This window comes from Excalfactoria chinensis, chromosome 5 (genome assembly GCF_039878825.1).
Source record: "Excalfactoria chinensis isolate bCotChi1 chromosome 5, bCotChi1.hap2, whole genome shotgun sequence".
Classification (NCBI taxonomy): Eukaryota; Metazoa; Chordata; class Aves; order Galliformes; family Phasianidae; genus Excalfactoria; species Excalfactoria chinensis.
The window spans coordinates 20,041,024-20,053,370 of NC_092829.1; the positions used below are offsets into that span (position 1 = coordinate 20,041,024).

Genomic DNA, 12,347 nt, shown 5'->3' on the forward strand with positions numbered 1-12,347 from the left:
CAGTCTGCATGAGCACAACCTAGCTGCTCTCCTAAGGTCTGAGTTGGGGTGGTGCTCCACTGGTGACAGAGATACTGGAGCTGCAGTCTAAAGCACAGGGATTGGCAGTGCCCAAGAAAGCTGACAGACTTAGCTAAGAGCAAAGGAAAAAGGAAGGGAAAAGTGCTGTACACAAGACGTTCCCGCTCCTTTTTTGTGTCTGCCAGGAAAAGACCCTGGATAACTTTCACAGAAGGACCTATAAGGTGACAAAGCTGCAGCACCACCAACTTTCCAAGAGATAATTCTCAGAACTGAATCCCTGAAAGGCTGCTTGCTGCCTAGAGGAGCCAGCAGCCCTGGGTGCGATTCCACTTACCTTACTTTAGACTTTGACAGCTTTCTTCTGTACTTCTGGGCTCCTCTGAGAAGCAACAGAAAGAAGCAGGCAGATCTGCATTCACCTCATCCTCCAGACACTTACCCAGGGAGATATGATGAACCTCAAAAAGGCCCCAAAGGGTCAAACCAATGCTTTCTCTAGCTCAGCTTTCTATTTCACACAGAGAACATCTGTGAGAAGACTGTTTAAATGTTTAGATAGAGGACACAAGCCTTTTGGATCAGGCAAGGGGGCATAAGCATGGACTGAGAAACAAAATTCTAGATTTATGACATAACAGAGGCCCAACCAGCACATGGGGAGAGGCCCACTTGCAACAAAACTCTGCAGAGCTGAGGGAACTCCTTGGGCCCAAGAACACAGCATGCTGCCACTTCAGCCAGCTCTCCCAGCACAGCTCTACTTGCACCTTGCAGCCTTAAAACGTCTCCTGAAGTTCCCACCTCAGCAGTGGTGTTTGCAACACTAAAAACTAGTGTCCACTGACACTTGTTGACTGTTCCTGACTTAAGTTACAGCAGAGCAGTGGGACAAGCATCCAGGCCCAACCTACTGCTGCTCAGCTCGGAGGATCTTACCCAGTCCAACAGATCTGCACAAATCTGTTGCATGATTGGCATCTAAAAATCCTTGCACGGATGCAGTTTTTATCAGCTTCCTCTTTTTGTATGTGTTATAAGAGCACTAAGCACAACTTCTAGTGATGGAATACATAGTGTATGTCACAAACCTTAGTACAGATGATTCCTCTCCAAATTTGCACTGTGCATCTGTCATGGTTTGATGATTTTTGGTTACTGGAATTCCACATCATTACCTCATGCAGTGCACTGGGAGTTAGTGTGCTTGTGCTCCAGTTCTGGGTACCTGTCCGGAAGAGAAGAACTACATTCCCCAGCAGGCTTTGTGGTCAGAGAGGAGACAGAAGTCCTGCAAGGTCACCTGATTGGGCTTTTCTCTTTGTTGCTCTTCTCCTTCACTTCTCCTCGCTGCTACCTGTCCTGACTGCGCCCATCACTTCAGTATCAGTGTGAGGCCTTCAGCTTTTTGGACGTTCTTACTCTCATTATATTTGATTTATTAGCTTCAATTCTAATTATATTGTATTATAGTGTGTTATCTTGCATTCCAATACCATATTTAGTATATTAATTTGTTTCTCCTCAGATCGTTGCCACTGTTTTTAATTATTTTGGGGTCCTCTGTTTCCTTTTTCCAGAGGCGCAAATTTTGCAAAATCCCTCCACCCAACTCATCATGAAACCGGGCCGAACCAGCCCATCAACCATTGACAACATCAGCAGAATCTGGACTTCATGTTTGACAGAACAGAGGCTACCACCCAGCCCAATTCGAGCCATACTACAAACGCTCAATTAATGTCTTGGAAAATGGCTGCATGTAGAAGATATAGACATCAAGATGCCACTCACTGCATCTGGCAATCCTATTTCAGAGGATTGGGAAGTCAGTTGCCCATCTGTTTTTAAACACAAGGGTATTTCAGAGTAAGAAAAATAAATTTTCTCTCTCTCTTTTTTTTTTCATTTGGATGCCTCCAGTAGTGACATTTCTGGCACCGGCTGGAGGCAGAACACTTTATAAATACAAAGCCATTAAATCCCATGCAGCAGCAACCTGATCGGGGCTGCCTTTTAATTTCCTGACATGAGCTGGCCACTAACCCAATTACCCAGAATCCCCGGAGGAGCCCTCATCCTTCCCAGGAAGCACAAAGCAAAAGCCCGAGCATATTGCAGAGATGTCAGCTGAGCTTTCACTGGAATCAAATATCTTTTCGAGAACACATGGTTTGGAAGCAGGGGTGGGGGCAGGAGGGAGCGGTTGCTGGAAACACTTTGCTCCATTGAGAGATTCTGACACTTAAAAAGAGAAATGAAACACCCTCCATTTGGTTATGTTGCTGAAAGGAGGTCCACTGTTGATTCAGTTATCTGGATGTTAGTGAACAGTGAATGCAAAGTTAGGAAGTACAAGTAGTTTCAGACTGCCAGTGCCAGGAATTCCTTGTTGAGGTAGTAGACAATGGCACCCAATTTATAAAATCAGAGCCAGGCCTACCCAGGGGTGACAGGTTTGTTTCCTTGGAAAGCATTTGTAACAGCTAGAGTTAGGAAAGTTCTACTGGCTGCAGTAAGCAGGCATTGCCAAAGGCTCTGCAGACAGGTAAGAAAGAGAAACAACTAACAGGAAGATGAGCAGGGTGAATTCTGGGGCTTTTCTCTCTTCACTTCTCATTCATATTTCAGTCCTTGGGCCTGCATGTCAGTATCCACACATTCTAGTGATGAGTACATCACAAATCAGATTAGACAGATAACAATTTGGGAGCTTGGGGGATTTGTAACAAGGAATTGGGATGTCCTGTTGAATTTTAACATGCTCTCTAGTCTAACTTATTGAAGTGCATCAGTATGACAAGGAGCAAAGCTTAGGAAAAAAATGGTTGTACATGGGATTACCACACCACAGCAGATACACCTCTGGGAAGAAACAGAATCATGTAGCCAAAGTAAATCATTCACCTTTCTTCACTAATTGCCTAAACTCTCTCTTGCTGTTAAAGTGCCTCTCTTTTCTGCATCCACATCCAGACTTCCTACCTCTACCATCCTTATGCTCGTGGACTTCACCCTCACTACATAAGTAAGAGCTGCTGGGTGACTCGTCAATGCAAGGAGGCCAGACCAGAGGAGAATTTGCCTTCAAAGACATTCCAAGGTGGCACAGTATCTTGAACAAAACAGTTTTCCTATCTTGGGAATTCCCATAAGAAATGCATCTGGGAGACTCTGGATGTAAATATTTTCTGAAAGAAAGCGTACCTCATCTGCCACAGGATACATCCCCAGGGCCTTTTCAGTCTTTGCCCTCTTTCTTAGAAGCCACACAAGCCATCCTCTATGGCTGGAAGTCCTTACAGGTAACACCTCTGTCTGCAGTCAGATTTTGCAGAACAGGAGGGTACGTACTTCAGGTGGACAAAGCTGTGGAGAAGCCCCATTCATCTCTGCCTGCAGATACCTCAGCCAGGCCAGAATCAGCAGAGCACAGGTTTTCTAGGGATGTAACCTCTCCACAGGGACACTTGGATTGGGGTACACTGAAATCACAGACTCCAAATCCAACAGCCTCCTATCCAGGCCTGTGAATGAGGGGGCAATTAGAGCTCTCTGAGGGCACAATCCTTATGGAAGGGAAAGCAAGAGACAGACAACTAGACAGGCCAACACATCTGAGTCTGTTGGGCTCCACAGGCAGAGCTTTCTGCCAGTCACTCTCCCCAGTGAGTCTCGCCTGCCCTGCAGCGTCACGCCTGGAGAACCTGAGACAGCAAAGCTCTGGTGTCTGTACAGTTCCCTCGCTGTAATGCATTGATCAGAGATCTCTTAAAGAAAGTGGCCTGGATATCTGAGACACCTATTGATCGCCCCATTGGCTCTCTTCCTGCCCTGATCCTCATTCACTTGGCATTGCCCAAACAACCTGCACCTCTGTGTTAGGGGCAGCCTCCCAGGTCCTAAAGGGCCACAGTTGGCTGTTCAGCTCCCTGCAGTTCGTAGGAAAGGAAAGAACATGCCTGGTGACCCTCGTGCATTTCCGTGGGGATTCAGCTCCTGCAGAATCAAGTTGAGCATTAAAGAATAAGGTAGAGGCTCAAAATCACTGCTACCTGTTTTTGACATCTTTGAATACTGGTTCCCCCTGCTTGAAAAATAGGCTTGTACCACATGCTCAGTGAGCAGACAGAGGTGTGTACATCATATGTAAGGACAATAACCAGAAGAATCTTTCTTTTCTTGCCAAGAAGAAATCACAAAGCACTGAACTAGGCTCTAATGGAATATCATATTTTTCTTCTTCAGAGGAAGGACAGTTTCATTTCCCAGAAATGTCTCCCAGCAAGTTACCAGATCAGTACCAAAGATCTCAAAGAGAAACAGCAAGAGACAAACTGGCTTCAAGATCTCTCATTTAACCATAAGATTGTCTTTCTCCTAACTCTGGGCAATCAAACAGGAGAAAGAACCTGGCTTAACAGCCTTCTGCCACGGATGCACCCAAGAAAGAAGAGAGATGTAAACCAAGGCAAAGAGAAACAGGAAATACTGAAAGGAAAAATAACACATAGCTTGAAGATCAAGACACATCTTATCCTAATGAGCACATGGGGACTGCAGGACAGGTTCACTGGGAAAGCCAAGACACCAGGGATTTCAAAAACCAGTCAAACTACTGGAAATGTGTAACAGGGAACACTGTTGCTCTGGTGGATAAAGGGATGGATGAGCTAACTGAATGACAGATCAGAGATGTAAAAAACCAACGAACCTTTTCTAATCCAAAATCTCTTGTCAATTCTGCGTTTCTGAGCAAGTCAAACAATTATGGATTTGTTCTTTCCTGAAAGTCCTGGCTCTGTGGAGACCAAAGACTGTCAAGCCCTTTTTGGATTTTGCTTTTAAAGATGAGTATTGATTAAATTCTGTATACTAATAATTTTGCGCTTCAACCAAGCTTCACATAGAGTTAACTAATCAGTGCTTATAACCCTTTTGCAAAGTAGTCTGACCCTCATTTCTCAGCTGGGAAAACTGAGCTAAAGAGAAAGAAAAGAAGCAGCATTTCCTGTATCTCCTGACTACTCAGCGTTAGGACAAGAAATTCCTGTTCACAGATTGCTAAAATAGGCTCTTCTGCTCCCCTTGATATTGTCAAGTGTTCTCACATCCCACTGCTATCAATAAATCTTAATGCTGTATGTATTCCACAGCTCCAAATATTATGGGAAGGATCACAGATATACTAACATCAATAGCAAACCACCCTTCCCCAGTGGCTTTAATGATGCCAAATCAATCCCTATATGAATAACCAAAGATGCTTCAGCACAAAAGCAGCCTTAAGAGTCAGATTTCAGTTTACAATGGGTTGGATCCCACAGGGTTCAAGAGGTCAGACACAGAATGGTGTGAATGAAACTATACTGTTTGTCAGCCTGTCTCTGGTCTGGCAGGAGTTAACTGTTTTCACACAACTTGGTGGCTAAGCCACAGTTCAGACCCCACTCTGGACTGTATTAGACTCCTAGAACTGGGAGCAGAGGTTGCCTGGGCTGCAGTCAGACAGGCCAGTAAGGGCTCCTGCTGCTCAGAGCTGCCAGCTCTGAGGGGCTCAACTGCTTGGATGGAGGGCAGCAAAGACACAGGCAGCCAGCAAGCCTAGGCCTGTGCTGCTGCTCTGCAGAGTGACTGGAACCACACCATATTTTTATGGTTGTTTTACAGGATTCATATGAGCAGGCTGTCTCACAACCAATCTGCGCTCCCAATAAAGCCAGCATCACTAACATGGACTGGCATGTGAGTGAGGGGATATAACACTCCCCAGAATGACTACACACAGAGAAGCTGCTTTAAGGGGGTTACTCTCTAAATCCCAAAGCAGGACCCTCCCTCCCAACAGAAGATCAAGATCTTTCCAACTCAATAGCCTGCTGGGGAGGGACAGACTACACAAGACTGCATCTCCCCCCCTTGGTACGTGGTGTGCCCCAGCAGGAAGATATTTAACCACAGGAACTGAACATCCATCAGAGAGCAGGAGAGGTCTTAACATCTAATCTACATTCTTAACAATACTGGCTGCCATCAACTTGCCTCTCAAGAAATGAGAGAGCACCAGTGCAAAGCAATACACACTCAAGTGACATTGTGCAATTCATCACTGGCTGCTAAAATGGTATGATCTGGAAGCATGCTGCAAGCTGGCATCTTGGCTCCAGAACACTAGCCTTGCGCAGACCACAGCTAGCTGTTGTTCCTTTTGGATAAACAGAGGGCACTGTTCTCTGCCAGGTACAGCAATGCAGAGGGTTACAAGTAGCTCTTCTCCTTCCTACCCCTCCTCCTCTTGCTGCCTCTCCCTGAGGGACCCAAAGGAAACAAAGCTTTAAAGCCAATCCATAAGAATGTGTTTAATTGCCACTGAATTCCCTGTGGTTCACCTTGAATGGACAAGGATTGGGGAGGCAGGGGGGAAGGGAGGAAAAGCAGCACAAGAAAAGCTGAACACTGCTTAGAGAACACTGAACAGATCAATAAGCTGAACAGGTTGAGCATGCAGGGCAGGCGACCCACAGCTCCCAGACAAACCTGTGCTCCTCACCATCTTCAGAAAAGTCTCCTGACTGGGAATATGGGCAGACCTGCAAGCACACTGTGCCATAGCTTTGCATTAACTCCATCCTTCCCTTTCTAAACCCAGCCAAACCAGCCATAATCAAGCAAGAACCTCTCCTTCCCAGTACTGCAAAATGACCTGGAGGGCAAAGAGAACAACACCCTCCAGCATGGGGTTCTTTCAGGAAAAGAAACAGTTTGGCACAGCCTATTTCCAGTTATCTGCCCAATTTGCTATCATGTTGAAAGTAATATCCTAGCATTAGTGTGCTGACTAGAACCACCCTCCTCTCTAGACTGCCCTCTTGGTCACGGCCCATCCTGACTCTTCTAAAAATCCTGTATAGAGATACCTTGGAAAAGCCAGAGAGCACAAGTGTGTAGTTATCCTATGGGATCCTATGAGGCCTGGGGTTCCAGGTCAGGACAGACAGCAATTCTGTCTTACCTTCTTTCAGCATCCCCACTTTGAGGCATTTCATGAAGCGACAGGCTTGACAGGACTTGCGCCTCCGTTTTGTGATCTCACACTCATTGGTGGCTGGGCAGCTGTATTCAATATTCCCTGCAATCAAACACAGAGATGGTCACACAGAAGCCATGTTCTCCTCACTGATACAGAGACAGGCTGTAGTGCCCAAATATTTCCATAACCATTGGTCTCCATGTTTGCTCACTCACTTGCACACACACACAGACCACAGCTGGCTTGTGATGGATGGCTCTTTGAGAGCCCAGCAGTACTTACTAGAGCTCATTTCAGAAAAACACAACACTGCTGTATGTACTGGGAGAAACCTGCCCATCCAAGGGGCTGTCTCAAAGCTGGGCTTTCAAGCACACAGTATTTTCAAAGCACATCACCACTTCTTATGCTGAATCACTTATAGCCTGTTCCCTGAAGTCCTGAGAGTGAGAGCAAATCTCACTCCACATCTTCCAGGTGAATGTCACCTGCCTTCCTTGCCTTGTTCTGGGTACCAGAGAGCTGGGAGGTGACATTTCCTCCTTTGCTTCCTCCCATTGGTGACATCTTACAGGTCGCAGGGAAGCAGTAACTGAGAAGAATGGGTAAGATGTGAAATGCAAGCTATCTACGCAAATACCTTCGGTTTTACTATAGTAGTCCTTATCTTTTCCTTGCAGAGCTAATCATTTCTTTCATTTACGATCACAACATCACCTCCAAGACAAAACAGGAAAAGTGGCATCCCAAATTTGTTTCTGCTTTTTATCATAAGCCAAGCATATAACTAAAACATGGAAGCAGGGGTCTGATGTGAGGATGAAATGGATAGCACACTGAATGACCTGTAAAGCAGCAGTTATTTAGCCCTATAAGATAACAAACAGAAACGGTTGCCTTCATTCTGCCATTCACAGCGAAGATGCTTCTGAAAAGGACTGTTCAGTGTTTGCTGTGGAGCAGGACAGGAAACCTAGTGTCGATAATGATGCATTGACAGTGGTAATGTATGCAAGGCAGCCTGGTTACTAGGTAAAACAGGCAGCTCCAAAAGGGATTTCTAAAACCTACAATCAGTTCAGAAGGATGGAAAGGTTGCTTTGGTGTTTCAGAGCAGGAAACTGAGAGTCAAGAGTTCACTCACGGCAGCAGGAAAGAGTACAGCTGGGAGCAGAGAAGGGACACAGCCTGGACTTTGTATACCACCAGATAAGAAGGGAAGCTCCCAGTTCAGTAACACCAGGACAGAACACTTGATTTTGGTTTCTAGTTCTGCAATGAACTTCTGTGCTCTTGTTCAAGACCCTTCTTTTCTCTGCATATATGCATACAGTCTTGAGGGGTGGTGATTAGATCTTGGGACTAACTAAGCAGTCTGAAAGCCCACTAACAATCAGAGCTAAAAGAGAGCACAGATTCAAAAGGAAGAAAGCTCCATTTGATTTATCTCATTATGCTTGGTCCTTGCGGGGAGAAACCCCAGAAGCACACAGCCCCCAAAAGCGTAAACATGCTAGTTACAAACCTGCCCTCTGCCTTGTCACAAGACCCGCAACTTGACTCTAAGCTCCATCCACCTCATTCCTCACCATTGTTTCTTTGTGCCCAAAATGCAGCTTGTCCACAGATAAATAAATAAATAAATAAAAAGAACATTGCACAAGTTGCTTCCATTCAGACTATATTTCGTCACTGTGCAGCACCTGAATTTCAATAGCTAGCAATGTATCAAGGTTCTCAGAGAGCTGGAAATTGAGATTCAGGCATGATCTCAAGGTAATAAACTCCTGATCCAGACACAGAGCTCCAGTGCCTTACAGATTCTTGAGTACAGAGGCTCTGATTTCATGATCTGATACTTGCTGTGCCCTGCAAAGGAAGGGACAGAGCAGGAACAAAACTGGAATAAAACTCCACCATAAACTCACTTTTGAAGGTCTTGCCTTAGTTTCAGTGCTCACCTTACGCACCAAAACCAGCACAAGAGTTTTGGAAAGCAAAATATTTCATGTTTTATGGTTTCAAGGCCAAAAATCTGTCTCCTAAGAAGAGCCACCAAGGGCACAGAGCCCTAACAGCAGCAGGAGGCAATGACAGCCCTCTCTAGCAGTTCCAGGTCCCTCCACAGTAAGTCAGGCACATCCCTCACCTTCCTAATGTCTCCCCAACAAAGTACTGGAAATGGTCTATATAGCCTGTACCACAACTCAACTGTGAAAGCATCAGAGTAAGTACTAGGTACCATATGTACCATGTAGACACAATTTGAATATGCAGCTTTCAAAGGCACTCTGTACTGGGATCATGCCTGTTAAAGCATCAGAACCAGAAGGGGGTGGACACTAGGCCTACTCCCCTTCCCATACAGCAATACAGCAGCCACCACGCAGTGCTGCAGCCGTACGGTTTGTGGGTATGCAAAAGTGAGAAAATACACCTAGCACCAGTGGAACATCCCTTTCAGCATGTCTTATTGCCTGCATATTGAACACAGGCTTGCATACCCTTACGAATACCCCATTCTCAGTCTCAAGGAAGAAAGCACCAGCAACCATGTCCTGCAGACCACTCTGCTGGGACGAATACTAGAGGGGAAGCCCAGTGTGCTCTCTACACACAAGAACTGGCACTAGGAGACACAAGACAGTGCTGCCAAGCTAAACAGACTTTTTTTCTCAAGCCCAAACACACCCTGTACTGAATGGACTGAAAGCTACAGCTGGGGGTAATACCCAACTGTTTTGCAGGATGTCGCCAGGGAAGGCACTATCAGCATTACCCAGGCAGAATTCATCCAAGAAAATCTTGTCTCCAAACTTTGTAACAAAGTTCTCTGACTTTTTTTATTGTTTGTTCTCTCAATTTCTTTTATGGGTCCTGCGGCCAGCTGCCAGCACAGCGAGCTGCTTGCAGCTCCCTGTAATTTCTGTAAGTGCCCTATGATAAAGTGATGAGATTAACTCATCAGAATTCCAGCAGCCTCACAGCGGCTGGCGGTCACACCATCAGCCTGGCTGCTGGCACTTGGAGAGTGCTCCCTCTTTGCTACAGCAGCTGGGGTGCAGAAAGGCCTCCACGCATACAAGAGTTCAGGCAGACAAGTCCTTATGAGTATAAATCTGGGGCACATCTTTGTGTGTTGTGGGTTGCAAACTATGTGACCTAGGAGGAAAAGGCAAGAAAATGAGATAAGCTAGTAGCCAAGACCTTTCTTTGAACCACCACTTATTAGAAAATCATTCCTTGATTTAAGTAGTATTTACATTTGATCCAAAAAAACCTGCTAGGGCCTCACTGATGCCACCGCATAAGGTTAACCTAAAAAAATGGCTTCAGAAAAACCAAGTGGCTGTTTTTTTCAGATCAGAGTCTGGATTTGTTTTGAGCTTTTCTCTTGGAGGTCAAATCACTTCCTCTCTGTGTGCTGGTCTTCCCATCTGCAAAATGAAGTGAACTACCAAACCTGTCTTCTGGGGGGATCATGAGTCTTGATTCATTAGGGTCTAACTGCACGTTAAAGCCTTTAGATGAGAGATGCTAAGGAACAGCCAAGGACTATTGAAGTGACAGGTCATGTTTTTTATGCTGGAGAACTGCAAAATTACCCTATTTTCTGTAAAATAGGGACCTCTGACTGTTAAACAGTTTGGAACAAAATAGTCAGTGCTCACATTATTGGAATACCTGAAAATTGCACACCAGAGCTTGGAGTCTCTTAGACAACCATGGCCTCTCTGGAAGGGGAGGATCTGGGAAGGGGGAGAATGACCCTAAGCTTGGGGAATGTGGTAATGTCACACAGCTCCTGCTCATGCTATGGACTGCTTCTCAAGGGAGATGAGCTCAGAATTAGTATAGCACTCAAAGCACAAGCTGCTCCCCCCCACTTAGTCAGATCCTGCCTACTCCACCTCATACAAGGAAGGAAACTCAGGGACAATCAAACAAAAATAACCAGGAAAGTCTTCAGAGTTGAAGTCTTTTCAACTTCTTTCTGAAACAAACAAGCAAACAACTGACCCTCTTTTCTCCTTCTAGGTACCTCTGCATTCCTGTTCACTGTTCTTTCCTGCTCCTCTTCCTTGCATGCTTCATCCTGCTATGCCTGCATTGTTGCATACCTGTCTCTCCTGCCCTCTGTTTCTTTGGTCAAGCTTTTCCTGAATTTCAGTGAAAAGCGTAAATTTCAACATATTTGCTGTGAAGTGCCAAGTTTTATCTGTTTGGATAAAAAATTTTCTTTTCTCCCTGGGATGTGATGCAACACACTGCAGTTATGACCAGCAGCATGATGCCACATGCTGGTCCAGTGGTGCCAGAGGAAATCCATCTTGCAGTCTTCCCAGCTCATGCATTTATTGCCTTTTATCCTCTCCTTCCTTCCTTCCTGGCAAGTAACCAGCGGTGTCTCTGCACTCAGTGGACACCAGTCCAACCTCTTCTACAGCAGGACAAGGGAACACTGATAGGAAGCATGCAGGGGATTCTCTGTTACCTTCTGCTTAAATTAGCTGAGACATCATAATCTGAGTCCTGGTGTGAGGACAGGTACTTTGTGAAAATCAGATGAAAATCTCTAGGAGAGCAAATGGGGGTCTCCAGGTGTAATACCAGCACTGTTTGCCTTCTCAGTGTGGCGCACCCAACTTCTGCTCCATGCAAAAGGATTTGGACATTTGCACAAACTTGGTCAAGTCACCCTCTTACCTGCATGAGGCTGCAGGAGATGAGCCCCAGGGCTCTCTATTGGCAGCACACAGCTTTCTCTCAGTCTGACACAGTTTCTTGCAGCCAGAGGTTTCTGACACAGAAGTATTTACCTATCAAAGTTTCAGAGAACAGATCCTTCTGCACAGAGCAATCTCTACGGATGCACTGAGGCAAAAATAAAACACAAAACTAACAGAGCTGAATTGGACTGCAGATGATTTTCTGAGTTCAGGTCCTAGAGCTAAGATAATAAATAGCACTTGGGCACTAGATCTTGGAAATACCACACTTTTTCTTGCCATGCTACAGAAGTTTTTGGAAGGCTAAGACACTGTGTTTTTACTGTGAATTCCCATCTGAGAAATATGAGAAGGACAGAGGGACATAACAGAGCCTGACTGCCACAGCCACTACTGCAGAGTCACAAACCTCCCTCCTGCATCTCAGAAGTTTTCTGCTGCTCTTGTGGAAGACTCTTCCACTCAGGAAGATGTGAAGACTCAGTAGCCATGCTGATCACTATAAATACAACCAGGAGGCCCTAAAAGACCATGGATTTTGTTTCGAGCCTGTTATAAATCCACAT

General features: G+C 45.5%; 1 protein-coding gene and 1 long non-coding RNA gene across 7 annotated transcripts in view; one reads left to right on the forward strand and one right to left on the reverse strand.

Moving 5' to 3' along the window:
* The window catches only part of LOC140252981 (uncharacterized), a 116,779-nt gene extending 111,513 nt beyond the window's left edge, over positions 1-5,266 (forward strand). For 2 of the 3 annotated variants that reach the window (XR_011903754.1, XR_011903753.1), the window contains exons 4-5: positions 1,602-1,890; positions 2,998-3,087. This is a non-coding gene — a long non-coding RNA (uncharacterized lncRNA). Of the gene's footprint in view, positions 1-1,601 lie in introns of all 3 variants that reach the window. The other variant, XR_011903752.1, reaches the window with a different exon arrangement.
* ESRRB (estrogen related receptor beta) overlaps positions 1-12,347 on the reverse strand; it is a 153,737-nt gene that overhangs the window by 20,271 nt on the left and 121,119 nt on the right. For all 4 annotated transcript variants that reach the window (XM_072338272.1, XM_072338271.1, XM_072338270.1 and 1 more), the window contains exon 3: positions 7,034-7,150. In XM_072338272.1, coding sequence (XP_072194373.1) covers positions 7,034-7,150 — 117 coding nt within the window. The remainder of the gene's footprint in view (positions 1-7,033; positions 7,151-12,347) is intronic.